This window comes from Balaenoptera physalus, assembly GCF_965194825.1.
Source record: "Balaenoptera physalus genome assembly, chromosome: 7".
Classification (NCBI taxonomy): Eukaryota; Metazoa; Chordata; class Mammalia; order Artiodactyla; family Balaenopteridae; genus Balaenoptera; species Balaenoptera physalus.
Window position 1 is genome coordinate 7383080 of NC_138886.1, and position 27483 is coordinate 7410562.

The following is a 27483-nucleotide window of genomic DNA, read 5'->3' on the forward strand; positions in this document are numbered from 1 at the left end:
ATTCCATTCTTTCCAGTGTTGCTAATCTAATCGGTCCTCATGGCCTTGGCTGGAACAGGGTCCCAATGAGGACTCAGTCGTGGGTACAGAGGGGTCTCTGGCTGGGCAGGTTTCCATCCTTCTGAGAGTTCAGGGATAGGAGGAAAGCGGCCCAGAGGATTCTTGCCAAGAGGCTCAGAACGGGGCCTTGGGGCCAAGCAGCTTTCCGGGGGGTCTTGGGCAAATGGGATGCAGGCTTTATGGGTGATCTGGGGCAGTTATTTTTCATACAATCAGCACCCCCAAGCGACATGTAACAGTTGATTCCTCATAGAGTTATTTTAAGGATTATTAAGATCAACATACAGAAAGCTCTGGGTTCTACCTGACACACGGTAGATACTCAGTAATTGGTAGTTGTTCGGGCCTTTAACTTCGGTTTAACAAGCGTTTTTCTACATTCGACCTCATTTGGGCCTTCCAACTACGCAACCACACTGGATCCGCATATGGATATTTAAAATCGCCATTCTATTGTGGCAAAAACTGAGGATCAGACGGCGAGCACTTGGCTTCGAGGTGGTCGCCAATTGGAGCTCTGCTGGAGCACTCGGCTGCTGCGCCAGCTCTGCGCCCCGAAGCCCCACAACTCCAGCCCGCCGCGACCACAGCCTCCCGCCCTCGCCTCTGCGCCTGGCCGCTCAGCGCCATCTTTGAACTTGGCACGAGTGCGTCGCTTCCGCACTTCCCTCCCCACCCAGAGTAGCCGCGCATGCCCTAAGCGGGCTCCCTCTGCGTTTGGAGAATCCAGAACTGGTATTGCTTGTCGCACCGTCGGAAAAGAATAATTTATCTTTTCTTGCGTCTTGGAGCGGTGGGCGCGCTGACAAATTCAAAAATGGCGCCGATAGCCTCACCTTCCCAGCCTTCCGCTCTGGACGAGCGGGGGGCGAAGGTTGCGTCGGAGTGCGCCGGCGCCGGAGAGGGGGTGGGGGGGTGGGCGGAGCCGTCTCCACGGCAACCCGCGCGGAGCCGGGGCAGCTCTGCCGCGCGGGAAGCGCGGGTGCTGAGGCGCTGGCTTCAGGCGGGGCTGCGGGCACCGAGCGGCCCGAGCGGCCCGGGCCGCTGCAGGACGAGACCCTGGGCGTGGCGTCCGTGCCCTCGCAGTGGAGGGGCGTCCAGGGCATCCGCGGGGAGACGGTGAGGGCGCGGGCCTGGCGAGGGGCGACGTGGGCGGGAGGGCGAGGGGCCTCGCGCGGCTGCCGGGCCAGGTTCTGAGGTCCCACCGTTTTATTTTTATATTTTAACTCGCAGAAACTAACCATTTGGGATGCCCTCGTCTCAATTTCCCCAGTCTTTGAATAGCAACAAAAAGTTTCTTTAAAACCTCTAAAAACCCCACGTTTTGAAGGATTTCGTGTGAACTGCGGTTTTTAGGCATTTCAAACTAACTTTCACTTAAAAAACACGACCAAACTGCATCTTCAGGTCGAGAGACACCCGTTTTCTAGTACGTAGTTTAAGCCAAAGCACACAGACGAGGTGGTCTGAGATGAGGGCAGGGCTGCAGGGGGCCAGGGCTTCTGAGGGATCTGTGTGTAGACTTGGAGCCCCTGCTGCGTCGGTGGCGGTTCCTCCGTCACCAGTGGGTGAGCTCCCTCCCGGAGCTTACACAGGGCGCTTGTCTGCAGCGGACGGGAAATAAACAGTGTACGTAATAAATAAGTATACTGTGTGTTAGAGGTGAACAGTGGACATGGACAAAAGATAAAGGGCGAGGGATTAGAAAGACTGAGGTGGGGAGTGAGAGGGTGGGCTGCCGCGCGGGGCTCATGGAGAGAGTGATGTTTGAGCAAGGACTTGGAGTGAGAGAGTCCGCCAAGTGGATACCTGAGGTAGAACAGTCCAGGGAGAACAAACTTCAAGTGCAAAGGCCCTGGGGTTGGAGCCAATCTGGTGTGTGTGAGGAGGCAGGTGGGGCTGGAGAGGAAAGAGAAGGGCAGAATAGTTCCAGGTGAGGTCAGAGAGGGTAAGGAGAGGCAGGTCAAGTAGAGGGCTTGCTCATCATTGTAAGGATGTTGGCTTTTCCTCGGTGAAAATGAGCATTGCAAGGGGGCTGCATATTTCCCAGCAGAGGAAACTCAGGCTTAGCTTGCCACACAGGTGTTAGAACCTGCAGAGACCATGTCCTCACAACACCAATACCAATGAGGTTTCTATGATGTAGTACTCTTGAGGATAGGTTTCTTGCCTCAGGCCAGCAGTCTGCAGGTCTCAAGCCAGATTTCATCTGGCTTCAAAGCACTTCACACCACCATGCTGGATAGAAATGGTTCTAGTTAAAGGCAGCGGATAGTTTAGTTATATCTATCCATCTTTACTGAAGGTAAATGTGTAATTCACATTCACTGGCTTTGAAAAAATACTTGAAATAGCTCTTGTTCGCTGAAGATTCATATTTAATTTAATTTTTGTTTTTTTTTTTTTTTTTTTTTGGCTGCGTTAGGTCTTTGTTGCTGCACGCGGGCTTTTTCTAGTTGCGGCGAGCCAGGGCTACTGTTTGTTGCTGGTGCGCAGGCTTCTCACTGCAGGGGCTTCTCGTTGCAGGGCGCGGGCTCTAGGTGCGCGGGCTTCAGTCCTTGCAGCACGCAGGCTCTAGAGCGCAGGCTCACGAGTTGTGGCGCACGGGCTTAGTTGCTCCGCGGCATGTAGGATCTTCCTGAACCAGGGATCAAACCTGTGTTCCCTGTATTGACAGGCGGATTCTTAACCACTGGGCCACTGGGGAAGTCCAAGATACAGATTTTAAAAGATTCCAGGTTGGGAACCACTGATTCAGTCTAACTTTTTACTTTTTTTTTTTTTTTTAAACAAAGAATGAGATTGAGGCTTGTTGATTTTCTTGTAGCTATAGTTTTAACCCGTAGGGCTCTAAGAACTGATTCTAATACTTGAGGTGTAGTGTAAAGGCTTTCATCTCAGGTGGTTCACTTGAATCAGTCTCTCCTGTCTTATTGAAGGAGATTCTTTATTAAGTTGTAAGACTGTTGCAGGGGTCAGAGGAAAGTGGTAAGTTGCTTTTTCCAAATTAACTTGTTTCTCTTTATAAAAGTTTCTGTGTCCAAAATTTAGAAAAAAATCTGGATAAGCAAAAACTGGAAATAAAAACCACCCCACAGTCTCATTCCCCAGGCATTTGGTTTATACCTGCTCCTTTTTTGTTTTGTCTGTTTTCTCCCATTTTTTTTGCAAAAATGGAATCACGCTGTACATAATATTTTGTAGACCCACTTTTTCACTCAGTACACCCTGAACATCCTTTGTGTTTAAAATTTTTTTTATAACTTCATTTTATTTAATCAGTCCCTTTTGAAGGACTGTTTCCAATTTTTCTCTTATCGATAAACCCTGTGATGAGTGTTTTAGCTAAATTTGTATGCAGCTTCTTAATTTTTTTTTTATTTATTTTTAATTTTTTTTTCTTAATTTTTTTAAGTTACTTTGGAAAAGCCGAAAATTGTTCTTTGCTTGGCCCACGTAGTGGTGCAATATTGGAATGTACTTTTATGTCCCGGTGATGGATTTTTTTTTTTTTTTAAGTATTAATGATCTTTGGCTTGATTTGACTTTTCTTGTCCTGTTTCGATTGGTTCACAGAGGGACAGGGTCCTGGACTTTGGGACCAGTCTGTGGGTTTGAGTACACAGACTCTTTGGGGGCTTGGCCTTGGGCCAGTCATGTGATCTCTTTGCCAAGTAGGTCTTGGTAGAATACTTCTTTGGGATTAAATGAGATGCTCCTGGGAAAACAGTTTGAGATCCCAGTTCTGTTCAGGTGGGGGCGAACATGAGTGTCATGGTCAGTCAACCAGTCAGCTGTTTGAGATGAAGGGCTCCTGATCGCCTTGACCTTACTCATCTGCTTTCTCAAACTTGGCCGACCCTGGAATGCCCTGGAAGTCTTGAAAAATATGAATGTCTGGTCCTTACCTCCAGTGATTCTGGTTTAATCGGTATGGTGTGACCTAGGAATCTGGTTTTATAAAAGCTCCCCAGGTTATTCTAATGTGTGGCAAAGCTTCAGAACCACTAATTTCATCCACCCTACTTTCCAGCAGATTTACCTTTCTGAAGCCCATTCTGATCCTATCAGAAAGTAGGGTGCATTTTTCTGTTTTTTGTGGTGAGATACCTATAAAATTTACTGTATTAAAGTGTAAATTCAGTGATATGAAGTACATTCACAATGTGCAACCATCACTACCATCTAGTTCTAGAACTTTTTTATCAGCAGTTGCATTTTGGGCATTCCAGTCTGTCTCCTTTGGACTCTGAGCTCCCAGAGGGCAGGGTGTGGGCCTTGTGTACTTTTGCATGTCCCAAAGGCCCCCAGGAAATACTGAATTGGATACTTTTCTTGTGTCCTGTCATCCATGGGCATGATTCTGATGCATTTCTCCCCTCCTGGTTTGAATTAAACTTAGTTGCCTACCTGTCCGCTCCTCCCTCTTTCTGGGCCTGCTGCTGCTTCCTCCCGTTGGTGGGTTCTGTAGCATATGGAACCCCCTGCTGGAGGGTGTTTGTTTTTAACCTGGGGTTTGGCCTTTTACATGTTTTCAAGAATTAGATTTGTGGTTCTCAACCTTTTGGAGTTTGCTAATAGTTTTGATACTAGGGTTTTTTGTTTTTTTTTTTCAAGACACATGCGAAGACAACACCAGAATAGCCTGCAATAGTTATAACTCAAAGGTGGTGTGGCATAACATGGTCTCCCGGCTTCTATGAAAATGTTGATCATCACTGTCTTTATTGGTTGACTCTCAGCTCCAAGTCATCTTTTGAGTAACTGTTTGCTACCCTGATATACTCAAGAGGCAAGTTCAAGTAAACAGGAGGTCACGGACTTCCCTGGTGGTCCAGTGGTTAAGAATCCGCCTTCCAGTGCAGGGGTTGCAGGTTCGATCCCTGGTCAGGGAACTAAGATCTTACATGCGGCGGGGCTACTGAGCCCGTACGCCTCAACTAGAGAGCCCGCGTGCCACAAACTACAGAGCCCATGTGCTTTGGAGCCCACGCGCCACAGCTAGAAAGAAGCCCATGAGCCACGACGAAGAGCCCACGCTGCAACTAAGACCTGACGCAGCCAAAAATAAATAAATAAATAAATATTAAAAAAAAAATCCCCCCAAAAACAACAACAAAAAGAACAGGCGGTCATACCTTGAAGTACCTTGATGTTGGTTCTGGGTTCAGTTACCCCTACACTCTTGGAGGTCTCACACCAGCGAGACAAGAGACAGTGTAATTGTCTATGTTGCATCACAAAATCCACTCAGCTCAACTTGGTTTTTTTTTTTTTTTGGCTGTGCTGTGAGGCTTGCAGTATGTTAAGTTTCCTGACCAGGTATTGAACCCCGGCCCCAGCAGTGAAAGTGCCAAGTCCTAAGCACTGGATTGCCAGGGAATTCCCATCAACTTTATATCCAAGATAGTCCCATCATACAGCTTCTGCTAGGTAACATCAAAATGTATTTCACACCAGGGTCAAATTTTGTTGGTGTGCTGATAAAGAGCCGCTGAATTAGGTCAGAGTCAGCTCAGCTCCCATCACACCTGAGTATCATCAGCTGTGTGTATAAGACTCAAAGGAAAGGACATGGAAGGGAGGGCTGGGAAGAGAACCTGAGGGAAAGGGAATTTCTGGGAGGGAGGGAGGGGGAGCAGGAGTGAGCCTGAATGGATGTGGCGGTGACAGTGCCGAGCCATGTGCACATTGGCAGCATTTCTCAGCCCCTGGGGAGGAGCCCCGTCTCACCCCATCCTACCCCAGGTGAAACCTGGGTCCCCAGAGAAGGGGAAGGGGGGTGATATGAGCACTGTCTCCACCTCGAGGGCAGAGATGAGGGCTCTGGGGCCTGGGGTGTGGCCACGGGAAGTATACAGCTGAGGGGCTAGGCCCACATCTGGGGTCTGAGTGCCCTCCCCATGGCATCACCTGGGGGCTTGTTAGCAGAGCAAATTCTAGGGCCCCATCCTAGACCTACTGAACCAGAAACTGTACAGGGAGGAAGCAGCAGTTTGTCTATTAGGAGCCTCCCGGTGATTCTGGGGCCCTGCTCATTGACGACGCTAGTCTAGAATGGTCTCTGAGGTCCTCTTCTACTCTGGAGTCAGGTGTGCGGCTCAAGTGGGTTTTGGGGGTGAAATGATGGGCTGTGTGCTCCGTATTTGCGGGTGGTGGTTACTGCCGAGGGGAGTGAGGGGGCTCGGCCTTCAGCTGCACAGCGTCCCAGACCTCTGCCTATTCTCTGTGTGTTTCTGTATTTCGTCATCCTCCCAACCCCCATTTTAACAGATATTACAAAGGGGTGTGTCTCACAACTGATGTGTATATTTAATATAGTTTCCTCCTGAAGAGCTATTACTAAATAATTGGTATGTTTTATTTATTTATTTATTAAATTTATTTATTTATATATATTTTTAATTTTTGGCTGCGTTGGGTCTTCGTTGCTACACACGAGCCTTCTCTAGTTGGGTGCGCGGGCTTCTCATCGCGGTGGCTTCTCTTGTTGCGGAGCACGGGCTCTAGGCACGCAGGCTTCAGTAGTTGTGGCTCGAGGGCTCTAGAGTGCAGGCTCAGTAGTTGTGGCACACGGGCTTAGCTGCTCCGCGGCATGTGGGATCTTCCCGGACCAGGGCTCAAACCCATGTCCCCTGCATTGGCAGGGGGATTCTTAACTACTGCGCCACCAGGGAAGTCCCAATTGGTATGTTTTATAATCAATAGTCAGGGAGATCTAGAAGGTATATTTTTAATAAGAAAGTGACTGTATTCTACTTACGACCTTGAAGTTTGTCCACTTCATGTTGACACCGTGTGAATGGGTTTCTTTTTTCTTTTTTAAATACTCTTGTTTCTTTTTTAAAAAATTTATTTATTTTATTTATTTATTTTTAAATTTTTGGCTGTGTTGGGTCTTCGTTGCTGCACATGGGCTTTCTCGAGTTGGCGGGGAGCGGGGGCTACTCTTCCTTGTGGTGCGCGGGCTTCTCATTGCAGTGGCTTCTCTTGTTGTGGAACATGGGCTCTAGGTGCGTAGGCTTCAGTAGTTGTGGCACGTGGGCTCAGTAGTTGTGGCTCGCGGGCTCTAGAGCGCAGGCTCAGTAGTTGTGGCGCACGGGCTTAGTTGCTCCGTGGCATGTGGGATCTTCCTGGACCAGGGCTCGAACCCGTGTCCCCTGCATTGGCAGGCGGATTCTTAACCACTGCGCCACCAGGGAAGCCCCTGGCTGGACAGCTTCTGAATGAATGAATCATGCGTAGGCACTGTCGACATGGGATTCCTTTAACCTTTGGGGCTGAAGGTGGGGAAGAGTCCAGTTCTCTCACGGAACACCCCTCTGGGCCACTGTTGCCACCTGTTGCTGGAGAGTGGCTGGTCGCCTGGCTCATGAGGGCCATTTCCTCAGTCATGAGAAGTGTTCCTGAAATTGATTGACCAGACCTTGAGGCCAGCGGAGGCATCTTATTTCCGAAGTGGGGCTTTGTGGGGTGGTGGTTTGGGAGTTGGAGCCCTCCTGGGTATGGGTTAGGGCTCTGGCAGCAAGTAACAGAAACCAGCCAAACCAGCTCCCGTCGGACGCTTTTCTTTAGGATGCGGAGGTGTCTCCTGGGCTTGGCATGGAGATGCAGCTGGTCCTGAGGAAGGGGCAGGAACCAGAAGCTAGGCGGCTCTGGGACCCTCCCTCCACCTCTCAGCTCTCCTGTTGCCGTGCACCCCCTGAGGCCTATCTCTGCGCGTCTCCTGTCTGCACTGTGGCGCTGGCTGATTGTTGGCGCTGGCTGATTTTTGGCACTGTGTTTCAGTTCCAGGCATGTGCCGTTTATCTTGTTGAGTCTTTGTCTCAGGTCTGAATTTCCCTGAGAGAACCCAATTGGCCTGGCCTGGTTAGTCTCTGCTTCTCATCCAGTCAGTAGCTACAGGCCTGGTGTTTGGGCCCAGCCTGCGTCATGGGTAGGAAGTTTTTGGAAAAACTGGCCCTTGTGGGGAGGGCAGATTCTCTAGAAGGTATTTCCTCACCATTCTGGGCCTCAGTTTCCTTCGTCAGCAAGATGCAGGAGCCCTGACATTCTGGGTGTCTGTAGGCTCTCTAGGGACCGGAGGGCAGGACTGCCACCTGGACTCTGCTCCCTGAGTCCCCCCGGCTTCCTGCTCCGCTTAAGGCTGCACAGAGTTTGAGGATCTTGGTTTGGGAATGGTTCTCCTGTTTCTTGGCCACATGTCCCAGTGTGATCAAAGTCTGGCTGGGTCCCACCTGTTTTCCCCTGCAATGCCTCTGAGGTGCAGAAGGCAGGCGGCAGGCCCAGCATCCACAGTGGTCACCTGCCCAGGGAGCAAGGATCCTGCTCACCCCGAATTCTTCCGCTCATCTCTTAGAGGGCTTATTATGGGAGCCACGCCCTGGCGACAGCCACATGCTGCCTGGCATGGAAGGCACCACCCTGTGTGTGGCGGCCGTGGGCAAGCCCTTCCCCCGGGAGCCTCCGGGCCTCATCCCTAGATGGGTCAGGGTCGGATGAGTTATGTGTATCTCGAACCATGGGAACTGACTTAGGTGTCCCAGAGTGAAGAGAGAATAATAGTGGCTTCTTACCAGTTAACAGAAAAAAATTATGGGTGCAGTGTCATTGGTTTTAAGTTTTTTAATTAAGTTTTAGTTAAGTTTCCCTCCTTAAATTTTCCTTAGTGTTTTGGCATCTGTTATTTGCCTGAATAAGCAAACAGCAAAGGAACACGAATAGCAATACCTGAAAAGTTAAGAGCTTGTTGTCTCTTTGGACATTTTTGTTTGTGGTTGTGACTTTACATTAATTTTTACATTAAGACATTCATGTAACATTCTCTTAGAAACATTGTTTTGAGTTCATCTGATGTGATTAGTGGCCAGGATTTTAGACTGAGAGAAAACACCTTAACTGAGAGATAATTTAGTGTTGCGTGTCAGAATGCCTGGGTTCAAGCTCTATTGTGATTGCCTCTTTGCTGTGTGACCTTGGGTGAGTTACTTAACTTCTCTGTGCCTCAGTGCCAACCTTAGAAACGCAAAAATAGGATTTACTTTATAGGGTGGTCGTGAGCATGCATAAGATGATACAGGTAGGGGCTTCCCTGGTGGCGCAGTGGTTAAGAATTCGCCTGCCAATGCAGGGGAAATGGGTTCGAGCCCTGGTCTGGGACGATCCCACATGCCGCAGAGCAACTAAGCCCGTGCGCCACAACTACTGAGCCTGTGCTCTAGAGCCCATGAGCCACAACTACTGAGCCCACATGCCACAACTACTGAAGCCCGTGCTCCTAGAACCCATGCTCCGCAACAAGAGAAGCCACTGCGATGAGAACCCCACGCACCACAGTGAAGAGTAGCCCCCGCTCGCCACAACTAGAGAAAGCCCGTGGGCAGCAACGAAGACCCAACACAGCCAAAAATAAATAAATAAATTAAAAAAAAAAAAAAAGATGATACAGGTAAAGCTATGGGGACAGTGCCTCAATTAACACTTAATAACTGGTACTGTTACAATCTTTGAGGCTTCCAGGAAGTTTGAGATTCACCCACAGTCTTTTAACATTTTGGCTCAGCATGTTTACTTTCTTTTTTTCTTTTTTTTAAAAAAATATTTATTTATGTGGTTGTGCTGGCTCCTTAATTGTGGTACGTGGGCTCCTTAGTTGTGGCATGCAAACTCTTGGTTGCGACATGCATGTGGGATCTAGTTCCCTGACCAGGGATCGAACCTGGGCCCCCTGCATTGGGAGCTCGGTGTCTTAACCACTGTGCCACCAGGGAAATCCCATCGGCGTGTTTACTTTCTGATTCCTGTGCCCATCCATTGATTGCTCAGTGTTCACGCTCCCTCAGTGGAATCCTCGTCTTGTGGCTTCAAGTCACATCTGTGGTTGGATGCTTTCCGGAGCCTCATGCCTCGTGACCAGTCTCAGAAATCCTTGACGCCTCCATGGGGATGTCTGAGGGGCATCTGTCTAAAGGGGGTCTAACAGAAAGCCTTCTGTGTTCTCTTCTCCTGGAATTTGCCCTCACTTTCAGTTCAGGGACACCCCATCCACTGGTTCTCATCATGGTCCTGTGGCTTATACTGCGAAGGAATCCCTAGCCCTTTGTCCTGGCTCACAGACTTTCTGTTGCCTGGACCTTGCCCATGGGCTGCCCTCCCTCACCCTCTGCTCCCAGGTATGCTGCCTGCCGTCCAGCCTCTAAGCATGGGGCCTTCTCTTCGTAAGGTTTTGTTCTGTTCTCTCCCCCACCCCTTCCTGGGACCCTATTTCCTGCAGCTTTCCACTTGTCCTTCACACCTTAGCTCAAATGCCATCTCCCCAGAGGCTTCCTCGCCATCCCATCCCAGTCGCCTCCCCAGCTGTTCCCTTCTCTCCCACACCTCTGCGTCCACCTAGCGCCACTTGTGTTCCATCATGTTTTTCTTGTGTGTTTATTTGCCTGCCCCCAACCCCTACGTAAGCTCCTCGGGCACAGGAATCTTGCATGTTTGTTTTCTGCTATGTCCATAATAGCCTGACAGCACCTGGCAAGTAGATGTTAAATAGAGAAATAAAATGTGTGTGTGTATAGTATGAATGAACTTGTACTATCTGTCAAATCCCATGCAAAGTGCTGGGGATGTAAAGATAGACAGGGTTCTTTCTTTCTTTTTTTAAAATTAATTAATTAATTAATTTTTGGCTGTGCTGGGTCTTCGTTGCTGTGTGCAGGCTTTCTCTAGTTGTGGTGAGCGGGGGCTACTCTTCATTGTGGTGTGCGGGCTTCTCATTGCGGTGGCTTCTCTTGTGGAGCACGGGCTCTAGGCACGTGGACTTCAGTAGTTGCAGCAGGCGGGCTCAGTACTTGTGGCTCGCAGGCTCTAGAGCACAGGCTCAGTAGTTGTGGCACATGGGCTTAGTTGCTCCGTGGCATGTGGGATCTTCCTGGACCAGGGCTTGAACCCATGTCCCCTGCATTGGCAGGCGGATTCTCAACCACTGCACCACCAGGGGAGCCTGGGGCTACTCTTCATTGTGGTGTGCGGGTTTCTCATTGTGGTGGCTTCTCTTATTGCGGAGCACGGGCTCTAGGCATGTGGGCTTCAGTAGTTGTGGCACGTGGGCTCAGTAGTTGTCGCTCGTGGGCTCTGGAGCACAGGCTCAGTAGTTGTGGCATACGGGCTTAGTTGCTCCGCAGCATGTGGGATCTTCCCAGACCAGGGCTTGAACCCATGTCCCCTGCATTGGCAGGTGGGTTCTTAACCACTGCGCCACCAGGGAAGTTCTTATGCTGGAGGGGCTCAGAGTTTAATGGGAGATGGACAAGCAAAGAGAGGATTAAGTTGAATGTGAAGAGGAGCATGGAGACAAGTGCTGAGTTCTCCACATTCTAACAAGAACTACGCCTGTGTGCGGCCAGCCCCCTTCCTTCAGGCTTACTAACACTGGCCTGGTGCCCAAGTCTGAGCAGAGAGCACAGGGGTCCAGGTCTCGTCACTGTCCTGTAGCTGCAGGTGCCTGGTAAGTGGCCACATGAGGAGAGCCTCTTGTGGATGACAGTAATCTCAGTGGTATAGGGGCCCTCGCTTGGTAAAGATTGGTCACGTCTTCAAGAAAGGGAGGCTGCATCTCCTTCCCTGATCTGATGTCTGTCCTTCTGCCCAGATAAACAGGGGACAAGGAACTGGAGACAGGTGGCAGGGTGGAGAGGAGTGGCAGCTGGGGCATAGTCTGTCTTCTCCCAACTAGCTCATCACGCACACACATGTGTCCTTTGATCACGGTGGCACCTTGGAAGGTACCCTACTGGAGAGGGCTGGCTGCCAAGTTGGGGGAGAAGAGGGGTGTTCTGTTGGTGGCCAGGTCTGAGGTTCTTCAGCACTGGCTAAGACAGCCGCTGCTGGCTCTACGATGACCTGATTCTTCTTGCTGTCCGTATTTTCAAAAAGGGCCCTCCCATGTTCCCTCCAAATAGTGTCACCGAAAGTCCTGGGTCAGGCCCTTACTGGGTCACCCCAAACCAATCACTGTGGCTGGGGAGGGACGAGTGCTCCGATTGGCTAGCTGGAGGTCATGTATCCCTCTCAGTGGGTCGTCTTCACCCCCGCCACAAAGAAAGATGGGCTAGTTACTAGAGGAAGGGGACAGACAGAATGAACTGCGGTCCATTGGTATTTATCCTTGGGGGAGGGTGAGTGCCCTGGGCAGGTGATGCTGGGAGTACATCTGGCTGGTAACTGTGTTTCGATCTCCTTCTCCAGAAAAGTTGCCAGACGGCCAGCATTGCCACTGCTGAAGCGTCCGCCCAGACCCGGAAGCATGCAGATGCTGAGGTGCAGACCGAGGCCCCTGAGCCGGTCATCCTGCCATCTGTGCCCCAGTATGATGGCCCCCGGCTTGCGGCCTTTCTCCGGAGAGTGGAGGCCATGGTTACCCGAGAGCTGAACAAGAATTGGCAGAGCCATGCGTTTGACGGCTTCGAGGTGAACTGGACCGAGCAGCAGCAGACGGTAGGGATGGGCTGGTGTGGGCCTGGGCTGCCTCAGGTTGAGGCTCTGCCCCATTTTTAAGTCCTTCTTTTGTGCCATGCAAGCAATAGTAACACCAACAATAATAATAACAGCATTCACCGAGCTCTTACGTTTTGCCAGGTACTAAGCTAAGTTAAGAAGAAGTCATTGGGCCTTCCCTGTTGCCCTTGAAGTAGGTGCCCTTGTTATCTCCATTTCACCGCTGGTAAGCGGTAGAGGCAGGATCTGAACCTGGACAGTCTGACTCTGGATCTTATTTTCTTTTCTTTTTTTTTTTTCCTTTTAATTAATTTATTTATTTTTGGCTGTGTTGGGTCTTCGTTTCTGTGCGAGGGCTTTCTCTAGTTGCGGCGAGTGGGGGCCACTCTTCATCGTGGTGCGCGGGTCTCTCACTATTGCGGCCTCTCGTTGCGGAGCACAGGCTCCAGACACGCAGGCTCAGTAGTTGTGGCTCACAGGCCTAGTTGCTCCGCGGCATGTGGGATCTTCCCAGACCAGGGCTCGAACCCGTGTCCCCTGCATTGGCAGGCAGATTCTTAACCACTGCACCACCAGGGAAGCCCAGGATCTTATTTTCTTAACCGCTCAGCTGTGTTTCCCCAGGCACTCTCTGTGCCAACTCATCTATCCCTCAGGACAACTGTATGAGGTAGTGCTATCCTGATCTCCATTTTATATATATATACATATATATGTATATACATATATATATATATTTATTTATTTATTTGATTGTTTGTTTCGCTCCTAGGAAGAGCTCCATGTCTTTTTTTTTTTAATCAGTCATAAATTTTATACACATCAGTGTATACATGTCAATCCCAATCGCCCAATTCAGCACACCACCATCCCCACCCCACCACGGTTTTCCCCCCTACATCTGTGTCTCAACTTCTGCCCTGCAAACTGGTTCATCTGTACCATTTTTCTAGGTTCCACATACATGCGTTAATATACGATAATTGTTTTTCTCTTTCTGACTTACTTCACTCTGTATGACAGTCTCTAGATCCAACCACTTCTCAACAAATGACTCAATTTCGTTCCTTTTTATGGCTGAGTAATATTCCATTGTATATATGTACCACATCTTCTTTATCCATTCATCTTTCGATGGGCATTTAGGTTGCTTCCATGACCCGGCTATTGTAAATAGTGCTGCAATGAACATTGGGTTGCCTGTGTCTTTTTGAATTACAGTTTTCTCTGGGTATATGCCCAGTAGTGGGATTGCTGGATCATATGGTAATTCTATTTTTAGTTTTTTAAGGAACCTCCATATTGTTCTCCATAGTGGCTGTATCAATTTACATTCCCACCAACAGTGCAAAAGAGTTCCCTTTTCTCCACACCCTCTCCAGCATTTGTTGTTTGTAGATTTTCTGATGATGCCCATTCTAACTGGTGTGAGGTGATACCTCATTGTAGTTTTGATTTGCATTTCTCTAATAATCAGTGATGTTGAGCATCTTTTCATGTGCTTCGTGGCCGTCTGTATGTCTTCTTTGGAGAAATGTCTATTTAGGTCTTCTGCCCATTTTTGGATTGGGTTGTTTGTTTCTTTAATATTGAGCTGAATGAGCTGTTTATATATTTTGGAGATTAATCCTTTGTCCGTTGATTCGTTTGCAAATATTTTCTCCCATTCTGAGGGTTGTCTTTTCGTCTTGTTTATGGTTTCCTTTGCTGTGCAAAAGCTTTGAAGTTTCATTAGGTCCCATTTGTTTATTTTTGTTTTTATTTCCATTACTCTAGGAGGTGGATCAAAAAAGATCTTGCTGTGATTTATGTCAAAGAGTGCTCTTCCTATGTTTTCCTCTAAGAGTTTTATAGTGTCTGGTCTTACATTTAGGTCTTGAATCCATTTTGAGTTTATTTTTGAGTATGGTGTTAGGGAGTATTCTAATTTCATTCTTTTACATGTAGCTGTCCAGTTTTCCCAGCACCACTTATTGAAGAGACTATCTTTTCTCTATTGCATATGCTTGCCTCCTTTGTCATAGATTAGTTGACCATAGGTGTGTGGGTTTATCTCTGGGCTTTCTATCCTGTTCCATTGATCTATATTTCTCTTTTTGTGCCAGTACCATATTGTCTTGATTACTGTAGCGTTGTAGTATAGTCTGAAGTCAGGGAGTCTGATTCCTCCAGCTCCGTTTTTTTCCCTCAAGACTGCTTTGGCTATTCGGGGTCTTTTGTGTCTCCATACAAATTTTAAGATGATTTGTTCTAGTTCCGTAAAAAATGTCATTGGTAATTTGATAGGGATTGCATTGAATCTGTAGATTGCTTTGGGTAGTATAGTCATTTTCACAATATTGATTCTTCCAATCCAAGAACATGGTATATCTCTCCATCTGTTGGTATCATCTTTAATTTCTTTCATCAGTGTCTTATAGTTTTCTGCATACAGGTCTTTTGTCTCCCTAGGTAGGTTTATTCCTAGGTATTTTATTCTTTTTGTTGCAGTGGTAAATGGGAGTGTTTCCTTAATTTCTCTTTCAGATTTTTCATCATTAGTGTATAGGAATGCAAGAGATTTCTGTGCATTAATTTTGTATCCTGCAACTTATCAAATTCATTGATTAGCTCTAGTAGTTTTCTGGTGGCGTTTTTAGGATTCTCTATATATAGTATCATGTCGTCTGCAAACAGTGACAGTTTTACTTCTTCTTTTCCAATTTGTATTCCTTTTATTTCTTTTTCTTCTCTGATTGCCGTGGCTAGGACTTCCAAAACTATGTTGAACAACAGTGGTGAGAGTGGACATCCTTGTCTCGTTCCTGATCTTAGAGGAAATGCTTCCAGTGTTTCACCATTGAGAATGATGTTTGCTGTGGGTTTGTCATATATGGCCTTTATTATGTTGAGGTAGGTTCCCTCTATGCCCACTTTCTGGAGAGTTTTTATCATAAATGGGTGTTGAATTTTGTCAAAAGCTTTTTCTGCATCTATTGAGATGATCATATGGTTTTTATTCTTCAATTTGTTAATATGGTGTATCACATTGATTGCTTTGCGTATATTGAAGAATCCTTGCATCCCTGGGATACATCCCACTTGATCGTGGCATATGATCCTTTTAATGTGTTGCTGGATTCTGTTTGCTAGTATTTTGTTGAGGATTTTTGCATCAATATTCATCAGTGATATTGGTCTGTAATTTTCTTTTTTTGTAGTATCTTTGTCTGGTTTTGGTATCAGGGTGATGGTGGCCTCATAGAGTGAGTTTGGGAGTGTTCCTTCCTCTGCAATTTTTTGGAAGAGTTTGAGAAGGATGGATGTTAGCTCTTCTCTAAATGTTTGATAGAATTCACCTGTGAAGCCATCTGGTCCTGGACTTTTGTTTGTTGGAAGATTTTTTTTTTTTAAATTTTATTTATTTATTTATTTATGGCTGTGTTGGGTCCTCGTTTCTATGCGAGGGCTTTCTCCAGTTGCGGCGAGTGGGGGCCACTCCTCATCACGGTGCGCAGGCCTCTCACTATCGCGGCCTCTCTTGTTGCGGAGCACAGGCTCCAGATGCGCAGGCTCAGCAATTGTGGCACACGGGCCTAGTCGCTCCATGGCATGTGGGATCTTCCCAGACCAGGGCTCGAACCTGTGTCCCCTGCATTGGCAGGCAGATTCTCAACCGCTGCGCCACCAGGGAAGCCCTGTTGGAAGATTTTTAATCACAGTTTCAATTTCATTACTTGTGATTGGTCTGTTCATATTTTCTGTTTCTTCCTGTTTCAGTCTTGGAATGTTATACCTTTCTAAGAATTTGTCCATTTCATCCAGGTTGTCCATTTTATTGGCATAGAGTTGCTTGTAGTAGTCTCTTAGGATGCTTTGTATTTCTACGGTGTCTGTTGTAACGTCTCCTTTTTCATTTCTAATTTTATTGATTTGAGTCCTCTCCCTCTTTTTCTTGATGAGTCTGGCTAATGGCTTATCAATTTTGTTTATCTTGTCAAAGAACTAGCTTATAGTTTTATTGATCTTTGCTATTGTTTTCTTTGTTTCTATTTCATTTATTTCCGCTCTGATCTTTATGATTTCTTTCCTTCTGCTAAATTTGGGTTTTGTTTGTTCTTCTTTCTCTAGTTCCTTTAGGTGTAAGGTTAGATTGTTTACTTGAGATTTTTCTTGTTTCTTTAGGTAGGCTTGTATAGCTATAAACTTCCCTCTTAGAACTGCTTTTGCTGCATCCCATAGGTTTTGGATCGTCGTGTTTTCATTGTCATTTGTCTCTAGGTATTTTTTGATGTCCTCTTTGATTTCTTCAGTGATCTCTTGGTTATTTAGTAACGTATTGTTTAGCCTCCATGTGTTTGTGCTTTTTTTTTTTTTTTAAATTTTATTTATTTTTATTTATTTTTATTTATTTATGGCTGTGTTGGGTCTTCGTTTCTGTGCGAGGGAGGGCCTTCTCTAATTGCGGCAAGCGGGGGTCACTCCTCATCGCGGTGCGCGGGCCTCTCACTGCGGCCTCTCTTGTTGCGGAGCACAGGCTCCAGACGCGTAGGCTCAGTAATTGTGGCTCATGGGCCCAGCTGCTCCGTGGCATGTGGGATCTTCCCAGACCAGGGCTCGAACCCGTGTCCCCTGCATTGGCAGGCAGATTCTCAACCACTGCGCCACCAGAGAAGCCCCTGTTTGTGCTTTTAACATCTTTTTCCCTGTAATTCATTTCTAATCTCATAGCGTTGTGGTCAGAAAAGATGCTTAATATGATTTCAATTTTCTTAAATTTACTGAGGCTTGATTTGTGACCCAAGATGTGATCTATTCTGGAGAATGTTCTGTGCACACTTGAGAAGAAAGTGTAATCTGCTGTTTTTGGATGGAATGTCCTATAAATATCAACTAAATCTATCTGGTCTATTGTGTCATTTAAAGCTTCTGTTTCCTTATTTATTTTTATTTTGGATGATCTGTCCATTGGTGTAAGTGAGGTGTTAAAGTCCCCCACTATTATTGTGTTACTGTCGATTTCCTCTTTTATAGCTGTTAGCAGTTGCCTTATGTATTGAGGTGCTCCTATGTTGGGTGCATATATATTTATAATTGTTATATCTTCTTCTTGGATTGATCCCTTGATCATTATGTAGAGTCCTTCCTTGTCTCTTGTAACATTCTTTATTTTAAAGTCTATTTTATCTGATATGAGTATAGCTACTCCAGCTTTCTTTTGATTTCTATTTGCATGGAATATCTTTTTCCATCCCCTCACTTTCAGTCTGTATGTGTCCCTAGGTCTGAAGTGGGTCTCTTGTAGACAGCATATATATGGGTCTTGTTTTTGTATCCATTCAGCAAGCCTGTGTCTTTTAGTTGGAGCATTTAATCCATTTACGTTTAAGGTAATTATTGATATGTATGTTCCTATGACCATTTTCTTAATTGTTTTGGGTTTGTTTTTGTAGGTCCTTTTCTTCTCTTGTGTTTCCCACTTAGAGAAGTTCCTTTAGCGTTTGTTGTAGAGCTGGTTTGGTGGTGCTGATTTCTTTTAGCTTTTGCTTGTCTGTAAAGCTTTTGATTTCCCCATCAAATCTAAATGAGATCCTTGCCGGGTAGAGTAATCTTGGTTGTAGGTTCTTCCCTTTCATCACTTTAAGTATATCATGCCACTCCCTTCTGGCTTGTAGAGTTTCTGCTGAGAAATCAGCTGTTAACCTTATGGGAGTTCCCTTGTATGTTATTTGTCGTTTTTCCCTTGCTGCTTTCAATAATTTTTCTTTGTCTTTAATTTTTGCCAATTTGATTACTATGTGTCTCGGCGTGTTTCTCCTTGGGTTTATCCTGTATGGGACTCTGCGCTTCCTGGACTTGGGTGGCTGTTTCCTTTCCCATGTTAAGGAAGCTTTCGACTATAATCTCTTCAAATATTTTCTCGGGTCCTTTCTCTCTCTCTTCTCCTTCTGGGACCCCTATAATGCGAATGTTGTTGTGTTTAATGTTGCCCCAGAGGTCTCTTAGGCTGTCTTCATTTCTTTTCATTCTCTTTTCTTTAGTCTGTTCTGCAGCAGTGAATTCCACCATTCTGTCTTCCAGGTCACTTATCCGTTCTTCTGCCTCAGTTATTCTGCTATTGAGTCCTTCTAGTGTAGTTTTCATTTCAGTTATTGTATTGTTCATCTCTGTTTGTTTGTTCTTTAATTCTTCTAGGTCTTTGTTAAGCATTTCTTGCATCTTCTCGATCTTTGCCTCCATTCTTCTTCCAAGGTCCTGGGTCATCTTCACTATCATTATTCTGAATTCTTTTTCTGGAAGGTTGCCTATCTCCACTTCATTTAGTTGTTTTTCTGGGGTTTTATCTTGTTGCTTCATCTGGAATATAGCCCTCTGCCTTTCCATTTTGTCTATCTTTCTGTGAATGTGGTTTTACTTCCACAGGCTGCAGGATTGTAGTTTTTCTTGCTTCTGCTGTCTGCTCTCTGGTGGTTGAGGCTATCTAAGAGTCTTGATGGGAGGCTCTGGTGGTGGGTAGAGCTCTATATTTATTTTTATTTTTTATTTTTTCTTGGCCGCACCAAACAGTTTGTGAGATCTTAGTTCCCCGACCAGGGATCAGACCTGGGCCCCTGGCAGAATCCTAACCACTGGACTGCCAGGGAATTCCCATGATCTCCATTTTATAGATGAGAGTCAGAGAGGCTAAGGGACTTGTCCACAGTCATACAGCTGTAAGTGGCTGAGCTGGAATTTGAGTCCTGCTCTGTCTGGTGTCACTACCATGCTCTAGTGACTTCAGCATCGCCAAGTCTTTCTGGTCTCGAGGCACAGCTCAGAGGTGTCACCCTGTCAACTCAAATGTCCAGTTGGATACACAGCCTCTGCTTTGAGATCAGGTAACCTCTGAATGAAGGAGGGCCCCTTGGTGGCTTTTGCTCAGCCCTGATGTTGCCTGTGGACAGGCTGCTGAGCAAGCAGTAAAAACTTTTCTTATACAACGTTTTCTTCCTTTAGAAATGGAGATAATTCTGTATTCAGAGGTCATAAGCCCTTCTCTCCTCCCCTCCTCTTCTTGTATCTTCCTTCTATCTATTTCCAGATACATAGCTGCCCTGTTCCCACCAAATTGTTGATAGGTATGGGAAAGGCGGTTTATTTGAGAGAAATCCTCAAAATCCCTCTGAAAAATTGTTGCCAAGTCCACACCAAAGTGTGGAGTCATTGTATCTTTTTAAGCAGAGCACAAGAAGAAGGTAATGAATGTTAAAAGCTCAGCTCAGCCTGTCCCCTTTTACAGTTGCATTCAGAGAGGTTAAGCTTTTGTTTTTAATTGTTGAGGCTTTTCCACCCTTCTGTGCGTTAGTTTGGTCCACCTGTGTATTACTTTCTCCCCCTTTAAAAACTATTGTTTTCTGATTACAAAAGCCATACATGTTCATTATAATAAATTGAGTCATCGCAGAAATACGGAACATGTAATACGTAGACAGTGAGTGGGAGCACTGGTTCAGAGGCCTTGCCCGTGCTACACTGACACATAGCATGCGTGCTACTACGGTTGTCATTAAGAGCATTTTAAACACAAAGGGAAAGCACTGTACTTTTTGTTTGTGACCTTTCTCACTCACCAGAGCTTTCCATGTCAGTTCCTGTAGAGGGGCCCCAGTCCCCTTGTAACCTGCTTCACATTCCACTGCACAGACACACCAGCCTTTCTTGAGTCCCCTGTTGTTGGACATCCCAGCAGCAGCTTCACTTCTAGACACGTATCCTCCGGAAACACGTGAATGGGCGGGGGGTTGGGCAGCACCCTCTGGGTGGCCGTGTGGCGTGCGGTCCCCTCATGGCCCTGAAGTTTCTTGCCTTTCTGAATGTTGGGCAGAGGAGTAGTGCTTTCAAATTTTGCTGTTATATGACAGAACTGAAGCGAATCTCTCTCTCACTTTGTTTTTCTTTTGCATCAATATTTTGATTAGTTCTTCCTGGTGGAATTACTATTTTGGCTGACATGTCTGGTTGTTCTGTCTCTACTCCAGCTGTCTAGGTGTTGGCCTTGACATTTCACTGCCGTCCTTGGCTCTAGTAGCCCCGGAAAGCCTGAGATGCCACTCTTTTTTTCTTTTCTTTTATTTATTTATCATTTTTGGCTGCGTTGGGTCTTTGTTGCTGTGTTGGGTCTTTGTTGCTGCGTGCGGGCTTTCTCTAGTTGTGGTGAGCGGGGGCTACTCTTCATTGTGGTGTGCGGGCTTCTCATTGCGGTGGCTTCTCTTGTTGCGGAGCACGGGCTCTAGGCATGCGGGCTTCAGTAGCTGTGGCTCGTGGGCTCTAGAGCTCAGGCTCAGTAGTTGTGGTGCACGGGTTTAGTTGCTCCACAGCCATGTGGGATCTTCCCAGACCAGGGCTTGAACCTGTGTCCCCTGCATTGGCAGGCGGATTCTTAAGCACTGCGCCACCAGGGAAGCCCTGAGATGCCACTCTTAATGAAGGACTGTAACTTCACAATTCTAAAATCAGTGACAACATGGCTGAACACTTCAGAATTAAAGATGAGGAAGAAGTGACCGGGGTGCCCCCTGAAACCTTTGACTTTTTTGCTGTGTCGTGTCCTGCCTCTTGTTTCCATGTGGGTGTGGCTGACTGCTGTGAGGCACTGACCAATCCTGGGGTCTTCTCTCTTCAGAAGCAAAGCCCGTTCTGTGTTGTCAGGTTGCTACAGATGTCATACATCTGTCTATCTCTCTCTCTATTTCTCTATCCATTTATTTATTTATTTGGCTGCACTGGCTCTTAGTTGTGGCATGCAGGATCTTCGCTGCCATGTGCAGGATCTTTAGTTGTGGCATGTGAACTCTTAGTTTAGGCATGTGGGATCTAGTTCCCTGACCAGGGATCGAACCTGGGCCCCCTGCATTGGGAGTGCGGGGTCTTAGCCACTGGACCACCAGGGAAGCCCCTGTTTATTTTATTACCATTTTTTATTTTATTTATTTATTTTTGGCCATGCCGTGAGGCTTGCAGGATCTTAGTTCCCTGACCAGGGATCGAATCCCGGCCCCCAGCAGTGGAAATGTGGAGTCCTAACCACTGGACCTCCAGGGAATTCCCTATTACCATTTTTTAAATTGAAGTATAATTTACAATGTTGTGTTAGCTTCAGGTGTACAGCAAAGTGATTCAGTTTTTTATATATATATATATATATATATATTCTTTTTCAGATTCTTTTCCATTATAGACTTATTTCCTTTTTAAATTAAATGCTACATGATGTTTCACCATAAACTTTTTTTTCTGGAGTCAGGTTTGTTGAGGTATATTTTGAATCTCGGCAAACACATACCCATCAGTGAAGGTATAGAACAGCCTATCTTTTTTTTTTTTTTTTTTTTTTTTAATTTTCATTTATTTTTGGCTGCGTTGGGTCTTTGTTGCTGCCCAGGGGCTTTCTCTAGTTGCGGCGAGTGGGGGCTACTCTTTGTTGCAGTGCGTGGGCTTCTCATTGCGGTGGCTTCTCTTGTTGCGGGGCACGGGCTCTAGGCGTGCGAGCTTCAGTAGCTGCAGCACTCGGGCTCAGTAGTTGCGGCATGCAGGCCCTAGAGCACGCAGGCTTCAGTAGTTGTGGCGTGTGGGCTCAGTAGTTGTGGTACGCGGGCTTCAGTAGTTGTGGCTCGCAGGCTCTGGAGCGCAGGCTCAGTAGTTGTGGTGCACGGGCTTCGTTGCTCCGCGGCATGTGGGATCTTCCCAGACCAGGGCTCGAACCCGTGTCCCCTGCATCGGCAGGCAGATTCTCAACCACTGCGCCACCAGGGAAGCCCCAGTGAGTTTTAATATATTTCCAGAGGTATGTAACCATTGCCACAGTCAGTTTTAGAACATTTTCATCACCTCCCCAAAACAGAAACTCCATATCCATTAGCAGTCACTCCCCATTTCCCCTGCACCTCCTGGCAACTGCTCCACTTTCTGTCTCTGTAGATTTGTCTCTTGTGGACATTTCATATAAATGGAATCATATAACAAGTGGTCTTTGTGACTGGCTGCTTCTGCTTAGCAGAGTGTTATCAAGGGTCCTTGTGTTGTAGCGTCTATCAGTGCATCATTCCTTTTATGGCTGAATCACACTCTATCGTAGGGATGTACCACACTCTGCTATTACGGATCGTGCTGTGAGCATTTGTGTACAAGTGTGTGTTTCCAGTTCTCTTGTGTATATACTTAGGAGTGGAATTGCTGGTCCATATGGTAACTCTAACATCTGAGGAGTTGCTAGACTGTTTTCCACAGCGGCTGCACTGTTCTGCGTTCTCACTAGCAGTGCACAGTGCAGCTTCTTACAGATTCTGGATTCTTTCCATTGGATAGTTTCTTTATATGGGGTTATGAGGTCAAGAAGTGTAAAACTATTCACAGGAGTTTTGGTCTATGGTGCAAATACCTCCTGGAAAGTGTGTCTGGTGCAAAATCCCTCGCCGTGGCCAGCATCGCCGGCCTTCTCATTAGCTGCTGCGGGCCACCTATGGGCTGAGAAACAAGGTGCCAGAGTTTTAAAAAAAATGTGTGTGTGTGTTTAAATACACATAACATAAAATTTACCATTTTAACCATTTTTAACCGTACAATCCTGTGGCATTGAGTATATTCACATTGTTGTGCAACCATCACCACCATCCAGCTTCAGAAGCCAAAGCTTTTGAAACAGATGTGAGTACAGGGTCCAGCTCTGACCTGGAGCCTGGCGTCTGTCTCAGTTCCCAAGGCCCTTCCTTCTGGGTTTCTGGAAGCATCCTGTTAGGGGAGATGTTGGGATGAAGGCTCCACACTTTCCCCTAGGGCTAGACGGTGGACTTGAATCACTTATAGGGATTGGGAGGCCCAAGGCTGTGTGTGCTTTTCGTTACACTGCTGGGCGGCTTTGGGGCTCAGTGTTGGGGATGGTTTGTCTCTTGCAGGTGACCTGCCTCCACACCCTGGGCTACCCCCCAGCCCAAGGACAGGGTCTGCATGTGACTGGTGTCTCCTGGAGCACCACTGGCTCTGTGGTGGCCTGTGCCTATGGCCGGTGAGTGGCAGCAGGGCTGGGTGTGGGGCAATAGAAGGCCCTCAGACCCTCTTCTGAGCCTCTGTCTCCCCGTCTGTGCAGTAAGGGGTTGGCCCAGAGCATGGCCTTTCTGGGAGTCTTCCTTCTCAAGGCTGCCTGGGCATCAGGTTGGCAGGAAAAGAGCAGGGAAGGGACTCCCTTTGCCCACCTGCCAGCACTGGGCAGTGAGCCCCGGGCCTGCCTCACCTGCTCCAAGAGCCGTCTCCTGATATGCCCAGGTTTGCCCACCTGGAGACCCTTTTCCAGAGAAACTCATGCCCTCGGGGTGCCTCAGAGGAGCCTCTGCCGCTTTGATACCCAGCACAGTGTCTGTGCGTGATGGGGCTATAGAGGCTCACCTGTTTTGGGGAGCAGGGGGTGAAGGTGGGTCAGGTGATAGGAGCACAGTGGGGGCAGGGTGGGTTGGGGTGAAGCCCGAGCCGAGGGGCAGAGCTAGCTCGGGCACGTCCGTGCAGGCTGGATGATGGGGACTGGAGCACGCTGAAGTCCTTTGTGTGCGCCTGGAATCTGGACCGGCGAGGCCTGAACCCGCAGCAGCCGTCGGCAGTGGTGGAGGCGCCCAGCGCCGTCATGTGCCTGGCCTTCCACCCCACGCAGCCATCCCACGTTGCAGGTGAGCCGACCAGCCTAAGTTGCCTCTGCTTCCCACCCTGCAGAGGGTGGCCAAAGCCCTCCCTTGGGCCCTCAGCCCCTGGTCACGGCCAGGGCAGGTCTGTGGGGGAAGCAGAGACCACAGGTGGCCCTGACCCCTGGGCTCAGGTGAGGATGCTGGGGGTGCCCGTGCTGGGTGCAGAGCTTGGAAGAGGCGGCAGCTCCTTAGCTGAGTCTTGAGGGGGTGTGGGCCGTGCAGAGGTGCGGCCTGGTCGGGACAAGAGGCAGGACGGAGCAGGCACCCTTGGGGATGACAGAGGTGATGAGCCTCCCCACCCTTGGGGAAAGGGGGCAGGTGAAGCTGGAGGGAATGGGGGGTGCTGGGCGGGGGATGGTAGCCTGGCAGTGGGAGAAGCTTCCTGGGGTGGGGTACAGCGGGCTGGAGTGTGAGGCCTGGGGACCAGGACGTTTCTTCCTCAGGACCGTTTTCGAGAAAGTGGCCCCACATCCTGGCTCAGTGGGTGGGAGGGGTGGGGGCTTGGCCAGGAAGCTGGGCTGCTGCGTGTGGGTCGGCTCCTGCCCAGGCCCCCTTGGTCCCGCAGGTGGGCTGTACAATGGTGAGGTGCTGGTGTGGGACATGAGCCATCCTGAGGACCCACTCCTCTGGCGCACGGGCCTGACGGACGACACGCACACGGACCCCGTGTACCAGGTCAGAGCAGCGGCCTGCCTGGCGGGTGGGGAAGCACGTCCTCCCGGGCTGCGCCTTGATGTCGCGGGCCTGCTCCATGACGCGGGGCAGGAGAGGGGGCGCCTGCTCGCCACAGCCAAGGAAGAAGGTCACCAGGGAGTTGGCAGTTGAACAGCTACCTCTGGCATTCTCGGAGCTCCCAGGCCATGAGTCACACCGCCCCTTCCATCAGAGCCGCAGTCCCCACTGTCCTGGTTTTCTGCTGGGACTGGGGGGACCTTGGAACCCTCTGGTGGGTGAGGCGGCTCCCAGGCCTCCCGGCAGAAGTCTCCCTGGAAGAGAAGGGGAGGGAGGAAGGCATCCTTTCTCAGCTCGGCCCCGCACCCTGTTGTCCAGGTGGTTTGGCTCCCGGGGCCCCAGCACGGCCACCGCTTCCAGGTGCTGAGCGTGGCTGCGGATGGGAAGGTGCTGCTCTGGCTGGCGGTCGGGGCTGGCCGGCTGCAGCTCAGCGCGGGCTTCGCCCTGGCCGTGCAGCAGCTCCCCAGGAGCACCAAGCTGAAGAAGGTACGCAGGGGCGAGGCTGCTGCCCTGGAAACGGGCCCCCGAGGCAGCCCCAGGCTGTGGGACCCCTGAGCCAGTGAGCCTGGGGGCAGGCAGGTGGGAGCCACTGAGGGCCACAGCGTCCACGCACGTGCCTGGGCTCCTTGGGGACACCGTGAGCGGATTCCCTCGGCTCTGCCTTGCTGTTCTTTTCTCCACAGCCTCCCCGGGGAGAGACCGAGGTGGGTGCCACAGCAGTGGCTTTCTCCAGCTTTGACCCAAGCCTTTTTGTGCTGGGCACGGAAGGCGGCTTCCCGCTTAAGTGCTCCCTGGCAACAGAGGAGCCCGCCCTCACGCGGATGCCCAGCTCTGTGCCCCTGCGGGCCCCGGCACAGTTCACCTTCTCTCCCCACGGCGGTCCTGTTTACTCTGTGAGCTGCTCCCCTTTCCACAGGTAGGGAGGGCCCGAGCCTCCTCCGTCAACCACAGGGCCTCTGGCACAGGGAGGGTGAGGGAGTCCCACCAGGCCACACCTAGCACTGCTTAAAGGACCCGCGGTCTGCCCTGGGCCAGGTCTTCCCCATTTGAGCCCCAGTATCCGGAGCTCCTGGGGTTGGCGCCAGGGAATCGGCCCCTTACTTTCGAGGAGGACCCAGGTTTGGGGGCCTAGGGAGGCCTCTCATGAGCCTGACAGCCCATGAGGAGTCTGGCAGGAAGCCCCCAGCCGCACCTGAATCCCCAGCACTCATCCCCTGCCTGGCTGTCTGCCCTGCATCCTGTCTAGGAATCTCTTCCTGAGCGCAGGGACCGACGGCCACGTCCACCTGTACTCCATGCTGCAGGCCCAGCCCCTGACCTCCCTGCAGCTGTCCCACAAGTACCTGTTCGCTGTGCGCTGGTCCCCAGTGCGCCCTTTGGTGTTTGCAGCTGCTTCTGGGGAAGGTAGGAAATGGACACCAGGCTTGGATCCGTTGAAGTTGACATGAGCCCAGCCTATACCTGGAACTCTGGGTTGGGGAGATTGTACGTGGGGTGAGGATGACTTTCCTCGTGTTGGGTGGAGAGCTGAACTGAGTAACAGCCTGATCTTGTGCACAGGAAACTGTGAAGAGGCTGCTGCTCTGGGCCTCTCTTACCCCACGAATCTCTCCTTGAAGGTGATGTGCAGCTGTTTGATCTCCAGAAAAGCTCCCAGAAACCCACAGTTTCGATCAAGCAAACCCAGGATGAAAGCCCAGTCTATTGTCTTGAATTCAATCATCAGCAGACTCAGCTCCTGGCTGCTGGCGATGCCAAGGGCATGGTAAAGGTGTGGCAGCTAAGCAGCGAGTTCACTGAACAAGGACCCCGGGAAACAGAGGACTTGGACCAACTGGCAGCAGAGGTGGCCACCTGAGGTGGGGGGGAGTCCCAAGGTCAGAGGCAGGTGGGGTGAGGCTACATCTGTGCTGTACGTTTCTGATGGAAGCTGAATGAAGAAGACACGACAAGCTTTGGGGGAAGTCATTTATTTGTCTTTTACATGGAAACAGAAAATTGGGAGGGAGAACAAAAGGGGAAGTAGCCAGCTGCTTAGATATTTCTGCAGTCGGAATGGGGCAGCTGGCTTCAAGACAGGAAGGGGTCCCCACAGCAACATGGCACCAGCGACTGGACCAGGAGCAGTTTACTGAAGCACCATTTTCTACTAAGTCTTACCCCAAGCTAAGCAAGTTAAGGTTACAATGGAAAGCAACACTGTCTGTCTGGAGTATCTTTCTTAAGAGCACAGAGATGAGTTGACATGCAGCAAGGCGATGGCAGGGCAAGCGGCGTGGGCCAGGCTAACCTAGGAGCAGAGGATCAATTCACGAAGAGCGAGCGGGTAAATTCAACGTAGTCAAAAGCAGTGGGGAGTTCGCGGCCCTTGCCGTCCACGTAGGGCTTCATGTGGGAGACGCAGTAGTCGGCTTGTTCCCGAGTCAGGTTCTGGAGGGCAAGGCGGCACCTGTCAGCCAAGCCCCCACCAGCCATGCCCACTGAGGCCGGGGGACGAGGCCGACTTAAGGAACGTTAA

General features: G+C 49.0%; 2 protein-coding genes across 13 annotated transcripts in view; one reads left to right on the plus strand and one right to left on the minus strand.

The window, feature by feature from the left end:
- The first annotated feature begins 862 nt into the window (after positions 1 to 862).
- Positions 863 to 26919, plus strand: DYNC2I2 (dynein 2 intermediate chain 2). Its single transcript, XM_082468346.1, is given in 11 exon segments — positions 863 to 925; positions 927 to 956; positions 958 to 1179; positions 12298 to 12546; positions 23457 to 23566; positions 24061 to 24218; positions 24799 to 24908; positions 25284 to 25451; positions 25649 to 25881; positions 26212 to 26369; positions 26585 to 26919. Coding segments are annotated over 11 exon segments (1725 nt in total). The 5' UTR covers positions 863 to 877; the 3' UTR covers positions 26824 to 26919.
- SPTAN1 (spectrin alpha, non-erythrocytic 1) overlaps positions 26920 to 27483 on the minus strand; it is a 60696-nt gene continuing 60132 nt past the window's right edge. For all 12 annotated transcript variants that reach the window (XM_082468299.1, XM_082468303.1, XM_082468306.1 and 9 more), the window contains one exon: positions 26920 to 27395. In XM_082468299.1, coding sequence (XP_082324425.1) covers positions 27270 to 27395 — 126 coding nt within the window. In that variant the 3' untranslated portion in view covers positions 26920 to 27269. The remainder of the gene's footprint in view (positions 27396 to 27483) is intronic.